The sequence below is a fragment of the Herpailurus yagouaroundi genome, unplaced genomic scaffold (genome assembly GCF_014898765.1).
Source record: "Herpailurus yagouaroundi ecotype Mexico unplaced genomic scaffold, PumYag 163, whole genome shotgun sequence".
Lineage (NCBI taxonomy): Eukaryota > Metazoa > Chordata > Mammalia > Carnivora > Felidae > Herpailurus > Herpailurus yagouaroundi.
Window position 1 is genome coordinate 58,074,224 of NW_024412404.1, and position 14,945 is coordinate 58,089,168.

At 41.3% G+C, this 14,945-nt stretch overlaps 1 protein-coding gene across 9 annotated transcripts in view; it reads right to left on the bottom strand.

The window, feature by feature from the left end:
• Positions 1-622: 622 nt before the first annotated feature.
• The window catches only part of ATE1 (arginyltransferase 1), a 157,501-nt gene continuing 143,178 nt past the window's right edge, over positions 623-14,945 (bottom strand). For 3 of the 9 annotated variants that reach the window (XR_005793710.1, XR_005793708.1, XR_005793709.1), the window contains exons 12-13: positions 2,738-3,067; positions 2,047-2,155 (exon numbers count right to left, since the gene is read on the bottom strand). Coding sequence is in view for 5 of the 9 variants with exons in the window: in XM_040486643.1 (XP_040342577.1) it covers positions 1,977-2,155 (179 nt within the window). In the remaining 4 variants the exon portion in view is untranslated. Of the gene's footprint in view, positions 2,156-2,737; positions 3,068-6,167; positions 6,297-12,296; positions 12,449-14,945 lie in introns of all 9 variants that reach the window. The other 6 variants (XM_040486643.1, XM_040486640.1, XM_040486642.1 and 3 more) reach the window with 4 other exon arrangements.

Genomic DNA, 14,945 nt, shown 5'->3' on the forward strand with positions numbered 1-14,945 from the left:
CAGGGGAGGAGCAGAGAGAGAGGGAGACACAGAATCACAGGGTCTGAGCTGTCAGCACAGAGCCTGACGTGAGGCTCAAACTCATGGATCGTGAGATCATGACCTGAACCGAAATCAAGACAAGACGGGTTAACCGACTGAGCCACCCAGGCGCTCCAAGCTGTCTTCATTTTAGAGGGAAAAATAAAAAAAAGTTCTATAGACTCTGAAGGCAGTTCCAAATACGAGTCTATCAAATACTCTTGGGAGACTTATTTTGCAGAACAAAATTCCAGAAGAATGCTAAACCCACGCTATCAGAAAAAATGGCTTTTCTCGCTACCCTATCTTCAGTTAGCCAGGTACCTGCCCATGGCAGGTGTTAACACAGACACACACACAGACACACACACACACACACACACACACACACACACCCTATCTGAATGAATAAATACACGGTTTATTTAGATGCTGAATTTCTAGACATGTGATTTTTAAAATCATTGTTTTAGGATCTTTCCCTTAGCTAACTGAAATTATTTCCTAATGTTTTATCTAAAATCAGTGCATTTAGGAGAAAAGTTTAAAATCAGTAATGGGTTTCCAAGTACTAACTTTTATAATACGTGCGTTTTTTTTAAAAAGATCAATAGAAAAGAGGCAAAATGGGGTATGAAATGAACTAGTGGCCGAGCAGCTGGCTGCAGAAGACAGGGAGGAGCTGATACAGAGCACAAGAAACCAAAGCTGCTCTGTCGCTCATGGTCTCCAACACAACTCAGTTCTAACTACAAACTGAGACGTGCGAGTCTCCTCTTCCTTCCCGGCACCGTGCCTGTCACCTTGACGGTGGTGGACGAGGGACACTGGCTGACTGGGTGAGGGGCCAAACAAAAGCGAGTGAGAGGGGGAAAAAAGAAGCCGGCCTCTGCCTCAAATTCCCGAGTGCAGCACCTGCTCCGTGACTCGCAAACCAGAGGGCAAGGCACGGATTGTTCACCTCTTGCCCCGGAACAGAGGTCAGAATGACTCCTGTGCTTCGTTACGTGTGACTTGTAGTGCAGCTAGTAGTCCGATATTAACTAATTTTTAATCAGCAACCAAAGACAAGTGTCCTGAGTTCGAAGGAATGAAAAATTTAGTGTATGTTTACTTCTGGTGGGTCTTATTAGGCCAAGGCAGGAGCCAATATTTTGCAAAAACAAAATGAAAAAACCAAAACAAACACAAAGAAAACTCCACTTCTTAGATTTTTAGAAATACGGCAAATCATCTACACAACTAGGGTAACCATATATTTTGCTGTCCAAACTGGGATACTCTTGTAGTACTCGTTCTAGGAAAAACTAATCCGGTCAAGACAACAGACACGATGGGGACTGTCCTGGGTAAATGAATATCTGATGTTCACATGACATCCTTTCTTCAATGTTTATATTCTTTTGAGTTTTCTATTAACTACATAACATTCAGCAGCAATTTAATACTGAACACCGAATAACAACACAGTCTCGTTCTCCTGAGAAGACGTTTTCTAAGTGGTGAGACAGACCCCCTCACTGTCCTCCCCACGTGTAAGGTTTTGTAGCGTAAACTAATGTGTTGAATGGATCTGAGAAGTCTGTTGTAATTTCTTTGACAAAAAAAAGCACAACAGTGATTTAAATTAGTTAAGATCCACTTACTAATTTTACTTTCCAAAATAGTAACATGAGAAGTTTATACTGTATCTTGCTCATGAAACAAACTTCCAAAATGATAAGCCCCAATTATGAGGCTAGGTCACGACGTATTTTTAAAATCTTTGTATTAACCAGGAGATTCTCACAAATACATTGCCACAAAATATTTTAGAAAAGCCATATAATAGTCAAAATAAAAAAGTCTAATCTGTGGGCGGGTCCGGAACGTCCCCGGAGGGAGGGGCATGTACCGTGCGGCGCGCGTCACGGGCACAGGGTGGGTGCCCGGGCGGGAGCGGGGGCGGCGTGGGTTCAGTTCCGGAACAGCAGCATCCGCTCGGAGCACGTCTGCCCCACCAGCCTCGCGTACTGCAGCACAGCGGCCTCCTCGCCCGGGTCTTTCTGCTGTTTCTTGTAAACGCCGTAAGGCATTATGGCTTTCTTGTGGAACACCTGCAAACGGTCAGGGTCTTTACTGCGACCTTCATCCACTGCAATAAGAAAGAAAATATTCATTAGAAAGTCTCATGTCCAGCTACTTCTCATTTCTGAATTTAAAAATGTTTAATTTCTGGGGCGCCTGGGAGGCTCGGTCGGTTAAGCGTCTGACTTCAGCTCAGGTCACGATCTCGCGGTCCGTGGGTTCGAGCCCCGCGTCGGGCTTTGTGCTGACGGCTCGGAGCCTGGAGCCTGCTTCGGATTCTGCATCTCTCTCTCTCTCTCTCTGCCCCTCCCCTGCTCACGCTCTGTCACTCTCTCAAAATATTAAAAACAAATGTTTAATTTGAGTAATAATTATGTGTTAAGATGTTCTCCTCGAGCCGTGTATGTTTAAACGAGGGCGTGCGGCATGAACGTTAAGATGAACCTGAGTATGTTAATAAATAAATGCCCTGACAAAAGGTGATAAATTCCCTCCCCTAAGAGAGCTGGAACATCCGGAAGAGAACTGCATGCAATTAAACAACCGGCCTTGAACACATTCCTTTCTCCTAACGGGAAAGTTTACAACTCTCTAGCATCTTTCCTGGGTCTGAACTGAACGGACCTTGCCTGTCCCCAAGCCAACGTACTGAGGTTCTCATCACTGCAACAAAGCTTTCTGCAACCCAGCGGCTTGGCTGACTAGAGCCGAGCAGGTCAGCGCACTGGGCAGGCAGGGTCCGGGGGCAGCGGGCAGATTCTTCCGGCTTTCATGGAGGATGCGGCAGGGATGGCCAGTGGCTGCTGCTGTCGCTTCTCCTCTTTTCTCACAGAAACAAATCCCTGGTTTCTGCAGGACACAATGGTCGCCTGGAGGAAAGCCTGATTCCCAGCTGCTCCTGCTGTCGGGTGTGGCCTCGTGACCAAGCTCTGGCCAACAGGATACGAGCAGGAGTGTCTTGTGGCAATTTCTAGGAATCCTTTAAAAGAACAGCTGGTCTTGTGCCCTCTCCCCCTTTTATTTTTCAACCCTTCCTTCACTGTGCTGCCTGCTTCATGAACGTCATGGCAGGGCTGCCCACCTGTCTCCTCCTGAGCCCGAGACTATGAGATTTCTCTTAGGTCAACAAAAACTAACGCAAGAAGGAACTCCGGTACCAGAGGACTCCGTGGGCTAAAGCTACCAGGGCAGCCCTGGACTGCCGATGTAAAGAATTTCATAGAAAAAAAGAAACTCCCTTGTTTCAGCCAATTTACTCTAGGTCTCAATTAATGGCAGCTGCTCCTAATTCCAGCAGATAGAGGGACCACCCCGACAGTATGTACTTCAATGTATAATGTCTTTTATCAGGGAGTTGGCCAGGCCACTTCCAAAAACCATCCTCCAGCTGCGGTTCTCAATCCTGAGTACATACTGGGTCTCTGATTGCCTGTACATCTCACCGATAGTTAACATCGGGCTGAATGATAAAGCACCAGAGAAATCTTGTGAAAGTGGTTTTACGAGTAGAAAGTTGAAGAGGACATTTATGATATAATACTCCCTGCATATCCCCCTCTCCCTTGAGCACTAGGCATATAACCACCAACTCCTCTTGCCCACAGGTCCTGTCCCTATGCTATAATAAAAGCACATTTTGGCACTGAAAACGTCTCAAAAATTCTTTCTTGACCGTTCATTCGTGGCCCTACATAATGTCTATATTTATAAAATGACGTGTAACCATTTAAACATTTACCCTAAAATATTTTAGGACAAACACACTTTGAACATTCAAACTAATGGAACATTCTAGCAAATAAAAATGTAAAATCTGATGTGCCATCATCTTATTTTATCTCGAACGAATGCCACTCTTTTATTCTTTGCTAATATGACACATAAAAATAGAAAATTAGGAAAATGCCCACCATGCAGAATTTATATTAACTATTTTTTAATGTTTATTTTTTTATTAAAAATTTTTTTAATGTTTATTTTTTTGAAGGGATGGAGAGACAGAGCGTGAGTGGGGAAGGGGCATAGAGAGAGAGGGAGATACAGAATCCGAAGCAGGCTTCAGGCTCTGAGCAGTCAGCACAGAGCCCGACGTGGGGCTTGAACCCACGTATCACAAGATCATGACCTGAGCCGAAGTCAGACACTCAACCAGCTGAGTCGTTGGCTCAGTAAATGGAATGCAGAGCCACAAGGCATTGGTAAGAGAAACAAAGGGAAAGATATTTTTATAAATTTTTAAAAACCTGATATTTCAGTAACTTGAACTAACTCAATGAATTCTCTGGGAATTAGTCATCAAAATTACCACATATTCAATAAGCACATTAATTTTTAAATTCATCTTTTTTTAATCTTAAAAGTTATGCAAATTGCACTACTAGGTATTTACCCAGAGAATACAAAAATACAGATTCAAAGGGGGTACATGCACCCCGATGTTAACAGCAGCATTATCTACAGTAGCCAAATTATGGAAAGAGCCCAAATGTCCATCCACTGATAAAGGAATTGTGTATGTGTATATATGTCTATATATTAGAATACTACTCAGCTATCAAAAAGAATGACATCTTGCCATTTGCCACAACATGGATAGAGCTAAAGTGTATTATGCTAAGTGAAATAAGTCAGAGAAAGACAAATACCGTATGATTTCAACTCACGTGTGGAATTTAAGAAATAAAACAGATGAACACAGGAGAAGGGAAAAAAAAAAAAGAGAGGGAGGCAAACCATAAAAGACTCTTAACAACAGAGAACCGAGGGTTGCTGGAGGCAAGGTGGGTGGGGGGATGGGCATGAAGGAGGGTACTTGTGATGAGTACTGGGTGTTATATGTAACTGATGAATCACTAAATTCTACTCCTGAAACTAATTATTACAGTATATGTTAACTAGAATTTAAGCAAAAACTTAAAAAAAAGTAACGCTTGTAAAAACTCAAATAATCCAGAAATAAAAAAATTGAACGATGTCAGCACATGGAACCCTTTCTCCCCCACTCCTCTTTTCCTCAGCAAACTTCCACCCACGTTATCAGTGTTCAACAATTTCAGAGGCTACATTTAAATATTAGGAGTTTCGGATCACATTCTATCCATACCTTAAATTAAGGCCAGAAAATCAAATCAATCACCCTTTCAGTGGATGTACTGTATTAAACTTCAGAAACCGCCGATTATCCTTATAGCGAAAATACGATGCGCTTTTCTCGGCTTAACGATCTGCAGTGTTACTGTCAGTAGTTGCATCTGCAATGAAGGTTAATTCTGATTCGCGGCACATTTTATATTATTAGTATTAAAACCTAAACAAGAAATATTCTGCCAGATTCTTCCATACAAGTACTAACCAGGCCCGACCCTGCTTAGCTTCCGAGATCAGACGAGATCGGGCGCGTTCAGGGTGGTATGGCCATAGACACTGCCAGATTCTTAAGACACCAAAAATGTTGATTTATTTACTGAAGTAAAAACAACAACAACAACAAAAGCATTCCCGCGCCCTCACAAAATGCTTTGTGATCATCCTGAATCGCTCGCCTGGTAAGTGTCATCGGTGCTGGTAGACAAAACCCCACACAGCTAAATCCACGTGGCACAACAGGCCTCTTCTTGAGGGGACTCGAAATTGACTAGAAAAATAAGCCACTCTGAGATTAAAGACCATCTGCCATCTCATCCAAGGGACACTGCCAGCTTACTGACAAGTCTTAGAAAGGTGTGCCAACAAGGACCTCTTGCACCCTTTCTTTCTCTAATGTATCACAGTTTTGTAAGATAAAAACCAAAGGCAATCCCGCAAACTCTCTGAGTTGAGCATCTGATCACTTGCAATACAAATATGCTGTTAAATCCATGATGTTTTAATCTTCAAGGGAAACTTGTCACGATGGGCAACGACTGCTTGATTTTCCCCAGCTTTTTATTTGCAAGAGATGAACTGCACATCACAGGCGCTTTCCGACGAAAAGAATCTAGAGCTCACGGCTTTACTTCTTCTTATGGGGATTTACCTCATTCGTTATTCTCCTAACGTCTAGGCTTCCCAGAAAATGATGAAATGGTCTATTTTCTTACCTTCATTATTTATTGGTAGAGCATTATTTCATAAACATGAAAACAAGTTACATGCTTGACAGTTTCTCAGGACGATGGCCGTGCAGACGGCAAATGTGGCAACGCGAATGAAGCTGAAGTTGAGTGAAACTGTGATGCAACAGAAAGAATGTGGAATTGTGAAGAAGGCATGAAAGAACCCAACTCTGAAACCAAACTCAACTATGGAAAGTTCACTATCAAGTATGATTTAGAGTATCTTCATGTGACAAGAGGTATTAACAAACGTTTCGATCACTATGGGGAAGGGGGAGAATCCATGAAAGGCAGATTTCAGCGCGGGCAGCAAAGGGCCAGGCAAGGGAATGCGTGGCACGTGTGACAGAAATGAACTCCACTCGGCAGCTACTTGGTCAAGTTCACTTGGTAGGAGGCTCAAAAAATTGCTCTGGGAATCCAAAAGCAGTCGGGGAGAATTACACATTTTCATAATCTATAAGGAATAATGTTGCTAGTCATTTCTCTTGGAATATTCTTTTGGACAAAATGAAAACAAATCTAAACTTAGCTTATGTAAAATACCATGGAATAGTAGCTTTATTGACATATAATTCTCCTACAATTCATCCATTTAAAGCGTATGATTCAATGGTCTTTAGTGTACTCACAGACTTGTGCAGCCATCAAAACAAGCAATTTTAGAGCATTTTCAGCATCCCAGAAAGTAACCCTACACCTACTAACAGTCGCTCCCCACCCCATCTCAACTTCCCTAGCCCCAGGCAATACCAGTCTATTTTCAGTCTCCACATGCAATCTTTTGTGACTTACTTCTTTCACTTGGCACAGTTCGCCCACGCTGCAGCATATAATTGCACTCGTTCCTTTTTATTGCCAAATAATATGCCATTGTATGGACACACTGCTTTTTACTTATCCAGTTGATGGGCACGTGGGTTACTTATACTTTTAAACTATTATGACTAATGCTATGAACATTCAGGTCAAAGTTTTTGTGTGCTTTCACTTCTCTTAGATCTATACCAAGGACTGAAACTGCTGGGTCATAGGAAAACTCTACATTGAACCTACTGAAGAAAGGCTAGACTGTTGTCCAAAGTGGCTGCACCATTTTATATTCTATCAGCAGTGTATAAAGGTTCCAATTTCTTCACATCCTCATCAACACTGACATTACAGCCATCCCTAGGGTGAATGAAGTAATATCTTACCATGGTTTTGGTTTGCATTTCCCTGATGGCTAATGATGTTGAGTTTCTTTTTATGTGCTTGTTGGCCATTCATGGATCTTCTTTAGAGGAATGTACATTCATGTCATTTGCCATTTTTATAAAAATTTTTTTTCAACGTTTATTTATTTTTGGGACAGAGAGAGACAGAGCATGAACGGGGGAGGGGCAGAGAGAGAGGGAGACACAGAATCGGAAACAGGCTCCAGGCTCTGAGCCATCAGCCCAGAGCCCGACGCGGGGCTCGAACTCACGGACCGCGAGATCGTGACCTGGCGGAAGTCGGACGCTCAACCGACTGCGCCACCCAGGCGCCCCAATTTGCCCATTTTTAAACTGAGCTTTTTATGGAGTTCTAAGAGTTGTTTGTATATTCCGGATACTAGATCCTTACCAGATATATGATCTATGAAAACATCCTTCCATTCTATGGACTCTGTACTTTGTTGATGTGTCTCCTGAAGTATAAAAGTTTTAAAATTTTGATGAAGCCTAATTTGATTTTTTTTCCTTTTGTTACTTGTGCTTTTGGGGTGATATTTAAGAAATCACTGCCTAATCCAAGGTTAGGAAAATTTACTCCTATTTTTTCTAAGAGTTTTATGGTTTAGCTCTTACATTTTGGTACAATCCGTTTTGAGTTAATTTTTGCATATACTATGAAATAGAGAACAAGTTTCATTCTTCTGTATGTGGTTATCCAGTTCACCCAGGACCATCTGTTGAAAAGATTCTTTTTCTCTCACTGAAGTGTCTTGGTATCATTTCTGGAAATCAGCTGATCATAAATGTGAGAGCTAACTTCTGGACTCTCAATTCTAGTCCACGGATATATAGGTCCACGTGTCACAACCACACAATTCTAACCTTATTCTTCTTTTTCATGACCGTTTTGGTTTTTCTGGATTCCTTTAATTTTCACATGAATTTTGGAATCACCTGTCAATTTCTGCACAGAAGCCAGCTGTTATTTTTTAAATTTATTTACTTCTGGGAGAGTGCAAGCAGGGGAGGGGCAGACAGAGGGGGACAGAGGATCCAAAGCGGGCTCTGGGCCGACAGGCTGACAGCAGCAAGCCCGATGTGGGGCTTGAACTCATGAACCGAAAGATTATGACCTGAGCCAAAGTTGGACACTCAACCAAGTGAGCCCTACCAGCTGTCACTTTAATTGGGATTGCATTTAGTCTGTAGATCAGTTTGAGGAGTACTGCCATCTTCCCAATATTAAGTTGTCCAATCCATAAACATTGGATGTTTTTCCATTTACTTAGGTCTTTTGTAATTTCTTTCAATATTTTGTATTTTTCAGATTATAAGTTTTATACTTCTCTGTTAAATTTATTCCTAATAGTAATTCTACCTTTTTACCCCTTTTGAGGCGGGGGGGTGGGGGGGGAGGGGCAGAGAGAGAAGGAGACACAGAATCTGAAGCAGGATCCAAGTTCTGGGCTGTCAGCACAGAGCCTGACGTGGGGCTTGAACTCACAGACCACGAGATCATGGCCTGAGCCGAAGTCAGACACTTAACCAACTGAGCCACCCAGGTGCCCCAGGAAATCATCATTTGGCAACCATCTCAGTAATAAATGATTCAAGCAAGAATCATCATTAATGGATATAAAAACTGGTAGATAGAAGTCTGATAAAATAGGATATTTACAATGTCTCAAAGTATCTCCCTATAAAATATTAATTTTTATTAACATATACAAAATGCTAATTTTACAGTGGAGACACTTGACATTATTTTACCAAGTGATATAAATTCAAGTCCCCAGCAGTGAGATGGATTGACAGTGCGATTGACTCCTCGGATGATGCAGTGAGAACGCAGCATCAGTTCTAGGGCGTTCTTGCCAAAACTAAGTAACCTGCGTCCAATTATGAAGAAACGTAACAGAAATTGATGAACAGAAATTAAGGAACATTCTAGAAAGCAACTGGACTGTGTCTTCAAAAATGTCAAGGTAATGAAAGCCAGGGTGTACTAAGGAACTGTTCTAGATCAAAGGAGACTAAAGGGACACGACAATAAATGTAGCCCACAACACTGACTTTTACTCTGGTTTGGTCTGCCTGTGTGTACATGGATTTCTGTGTAATACATGGTGCTAACAGAACATTGCTACCGTGCTCGTCTGGATGGCTGCCTGCATGGAAAAGTATCCTTGCTCTCAGGCAATATATACATTGAAATATTTAAGGATGACGGTGCAAGAGATCTTCAACTTATTCCCAAATGGTTCAGAAAAAAATACAGAGTAGGGGAAAATGAGAAGGCAAATGTGGTAACACGTTCACAACTGGGGAATCTGAGTGAAGGGTGTGCAGTTCCTCGTATTAGTCTTAAACTTTTTCTGTACATCTGAAATTATTTCAGAAAAAAAAAATTAACATGCTAAACTATGTTCTTCAGCCTCTCATCATATTCTATGTGTATATTTTTAAACCCAAGCATTACATTTACACTTTTTAATTGTTAAATTTTGTTCTGACGTACTCTCATCACTACAACCTATGGAGGTATTTTCAGATTCTGTTTCTTCTGTCAGAGAGCAGAGTTATCAAGATGAAGAATAAAAATCTTAAGTAGAGTCCTGAGAAAAAGGAATTGTAAAAGGTAATACTGTATTTAATATAAGTCAATACATGGATATCTGACAATTTTTTTATTATCAAATATACTGAATTAGTTCTTTTTATGATCTATGATGTTCAGTTGATTTAACAAATTAGTTTTCATTTTATTTTTTAAAGTTTATTTATTTTGAGAGAGAGAGAGAGAGAGAGCGCGCGCACAAGTGCACAAATAGGGGAGAGGCAGAGAGAGAGGGAGAAAGAGAATCCCAAGCAGGTTCCATGCTGACGCGTGGCTCCAAATCACCAACTATAAGATCATGACTTGAGCCAAAATCAAGAGCTAGCTGCTTACAGACTGAGCCACCCAGGCACCCCTAGTTTTTTTTTTTTTTTTAATCAACAGCTTTAAATTCCACATGTGACAGTTTGTTAAAGTTAATACAATAATAGGTAATCTCATCGGTAACCCCACTGAAGGTAACCCCATTGGGTCACAAACAAAGCCATTAAAAATGAAAGTTAGTCATAAAATAACTTCCAGTGACTGAACTTGACATTGAGTTAACTTTGCTTCTTTCCAAGGGAACCGAGCTAGACACGTCCAAAAGTACCTTCAAAGAGCAAAAACCTTTAAGAATTTCCAGGGGCATAAAATTAAATTCAAAATTACAAAATTACAAAATTTTTACCTACGGGCAAATACAAATTCATTTTTTTTTGCCAAAGGCCTCATTCCAGGAATCTGTCCTCTTCCCCATTCTTGGCCTCAACCCAATCTGCAAACAATCTCTGTAAGTTACAGTATCTCCTTCTACTAGTTCCTTTTTACTTTCATAAAAGCTTAAGACTGCCACCTGGCAGAAACAAACAAAACTCTCTGACCCCTGCTCACCCTCCAGTTAATCTTATTCTACTTTTCTCTCCTTCGTTAAAGGGTATTTAATGTCCATTTCCTCGTGTCCCACCCACTGCACAATCTGTCTCGCTGTGTGTCTCAGCCCTGTCCAGTCTACTCTATTCACTAAGGGCAAAGGTCTCACTGTTCGTGAATACGGCGAATACAGTTCCGTCCTCGTCTCCCTCAGCAAAGCGTAAACTCAGAAGACCACCTCCCTCCTCCCTGAAATCCACTCCAGCCTTTCTGACGCCATGCACCCTGCTTCTTCTCTTTCCACCAGGGCAATCCTTTGCCTGATCGTTCCATGTTAGGAGTTACACAGTATTCCGTTCTAGGTCATCCTCTCTTTTTGCTCTACACTTTCTCCCTAGGAAACCTTAACCATGTTCATGGATTCAATTTCCATCACTTAAGTCTGACCTCCCAATCCTCAGGTTCCAGCCTAAATCTTCCTTTTGAGCCCTAGGAGACTCGATAATACTAAGTGGAGCAGAGCTGGGAAGCTATAGTCTACAACTTGTCTTCTGCTGGGCAAATTCACATGCTCTTGGTCAGAGCAATTCTTATTTTAAGGATGTGTCCTGCAGAAATATTAGTATGTGTGCAAAAAGATGTATATTTAAAAGTATGTTGTAGCGTTATGTGTAATAGCAAAAAATTTACAACTTAAATATCCGTCAATGAGGTAATTATTATCAATAACGTGTATCATTGTCTGCAGCCATTAAAAAAGAACAAGTAAACACATGTATACCATATGGCCCCATAATTATGCTTCTCGATATTTCCCCAAATGAGCTGAAAATTTTTTAAGTTTTTCTTTTAATGCTTATTTATTTTTGAGAGAAAGAGAGAGAGCGAGTGCACACAAGCAGGGGAGGGGCAGAGAGAGAGAAGAGACAGAATCTGAAGCAGGCTCCGGGCTCCGAGCTCCGAGCTGTCAGCACATAGCCTGATGTGGGGCTCAAACCCAGAAACTGTGAGATCATGACCTAAGCCGAAGTCAGATGCTCAACAGACTGAGACACCTAGGGGCCCCTAAGGTTTTTGTTTTTTTTTTAAGATATATTTTTTAAATAAGCTCTACACCCACTGTGGGGCTCAAACTTGTGACCCCAGATCAAGAGTCACATGTTCTACTGACTGAGCCAGTCAGGTGCCCCAAGGAACGGAAAACTATGTCCACACAAGAACCTACAAACAAACGTTTAGAGCAGCTTTATTCATAAGTGCCAAGATACAGAAGCAACCAAAATGTGCTGCGGTGAGTGAATGAATGAAAACCCTGTGTGATACATTCATACAATGGACTATCATTCAGTGATGAAAAGACAGCAATTTTCAAGCCATGAAAAAACACGGAGGAACTTCAAATGCATATTACTAAGTGAAAGAAGCCGATCTGACGAGGCTACGTACCATATGATTCCAACTATGTGACACTGTGGAAAAGGCAAAGCTATAGAGACAGTAAAAAAATCAGTGGTGGCCAAGGGTTGGTGGCTTTGAAGCGGGGATGAACAGGTGGAACACAGAGGGTATTTAGGGCAACGAAACTATTCTGCAGGCTCCTGTGATGGGGGATACATATCATTACACATCGTACATCATACAATGTACACCACGAAGAGCGGATCCCATTGTCAACCATGGACTTCAGTCAATAATAATGGATCGGTATTGGCTTATCAACTGTATCGAATATATCTCACTAATGCAAGATGTTAATAATAGGGGAAATGGGAGGTGGGCATTGGAGGACAGATGGAAACTCTCTGTACTTTCTGCTCAGTTTTTCTGTAGACTTAAAACTGATCAAAAAAAAGTCTAGTAAAAAAAACAACTACAAATGAGAAAAATGTAAGATATTGACAACAGGGGAAAGTGGGTGCGAGGGTACAGGAGAATGCTCTATACTATCTTTGCCATTTTTCTGTAAAGTTTAAACTCTTCTAAAAAAGTTTACTTTTAAAAGGAATGAGGAAGTTCGTGATACAACATTTTCACGATAACCTAATTTTAATGTAAAAAACCAAGCCACAGGATATTTTAGAAGGATTTAATTTACACATATAAATTCTAGGTTTAAATAAATGATGTGATTAAAAATTAAAATTAGAAAACATACGCACAGGAAAAAACCCAAACTTCCTACCAAACTCCAATAGTGCTTACCTCTGCAGAGCCTGGGGTGTGGATACATATGCTTATATTCACGTGCACTGGGATATGTTGTGGGATTTTAACTTTCCACACCATATTTTTAATAATTACAATCATATAATCAATCATGTTTCTAGTAAAGAAAATTTTCCACACAAAGAAGCCACCTAGGGCTAAAGTGCTGGTGAATAAATAAATATAAGCGTCCAGCACAAGATCGATGCTAAAAGCAGCAACAGAGCTACAATTACTGTTGATAGAATTCCCACTTCGCTCACTTCGCCCTTATTTAAAGAGAGTGCTCACATCTGTGCGGCTTTTAGCAGGTGAAGCTGTGAGTCAGAGCTGGGTAAGGAGAACGCCTGCCTGCCGTGTTCTCGGGTACAGGGGGGGAGCTTCTGAGTCAGCTGACTGGGCCTGCACACAGCACACGGACCTGCCTCAATGCAAAGTCACCCCTGAAGGCTCATCTAAACTTCTGGAGAAATGAATCGTCCAGCAGACAGAAAAAAGCTCTGCCAGTCGCCCAAATAAAACACATATTACAAATAGTAAGCTAAATTCTAGCACGCTGGTTCTCAACTTTGGCTGCACACTAAATCATGGGGGACGTCTTAGGAAATTCTGACGCTCAGGATCTCTATGGACCATCGGAGTCCCTGGGAGTGGGGCCTACAGGCAACGGCACAGAAACACCCCATCATGTAGTCAGACATGTAGGAGATCTTAAAACCAAAACGGCGCATGAATCTAAGGGTGCGTTAACAATTTCTTGCAATTGCCTTTAAAAACAGTGCTCTAAGACAGGGAAATTACCAAAACGAACAAAAAGCAAACCCATGACAAAAACCAAAAACCAAGGCTACAGCAGGGAATTTCTCCACTGCCACATTCATGTGGCCATTTTTCATTTCTGCTCCTATTAAAGCTTCAGAATGGAGAGAGTGACCCTCAGGTGTGCCTTAGCTACAGTGCAAATAAGAACGTACAAAATAACCTCAATTGTCCTTTCACAACTTCTATAATAATGCTGTGATCCACTGTTTTTGTGTTAGAAATCAGCAGATTTCCATTTAATTTTATTCGTAACTTGATAAAGTGACTCTGTGGAGACTGAAAAAAAAAAAAACAACCCAATATATTAACATAGATGAGAGAAGAGGAGACAGAGAGGATTATTGATAGTTCCTTAAAAGTCAATTTAAGACCATCACAACATTAGGAGTAAGGGTCACAGTGGTGTCATCTATTGTAAGTGCCTTTTTATTGTCACAGCTTTATGATTTTGAAATCTGGTTTTCTTTTGGATTTTTAAACCTGAAACTAGGTGTTGTAATCTCTCTGGAAGTTAATCAAGTAAGTAGTATTAGCGATACAAATAAGCCTTTTTACAAAACTTGGATCAGATTTTATCATGTTTGATTTTTGCTAAATTTTCTCAATTACTCATTTGCTGCATATTAACTACCAGTAGCATGCGTTTAATGGTCTTCATAGTATAGCTGTAAATGCACAGCTGAAACAGGAATAATAGTTTACACGTTCCTAACCAGTTAAAAAAAAATACTTCTTAGGACTTTTTTTGAGAGAGAAGGAAGAGAACACGCATGAGTAGGGGAGAGGAGTAGAGGGAGAGAGAATCTTAAGCAGGCTCCACCCCCAGCACAGAGCCCCACGTGGGGCTTGTGATCTCACTACCATGAGATCATGACCTGAGTTGAAGTCAAGAGTCGGATGCTAAAGGTTAAAAAAAAAAAAATTAAGGGGCGCCTGGGTGGCGCAGTCGGTTAAGCGTCCGACTTCAGCCAGGTCACGATCTCGCGGTCCGTGAGTTCGAGCCCCGCGTCAGGCTCTGGGCTGATGGCTCGGAGCCTGGAGCCTGTTTCCGATTCTGTGTCTCCCTCT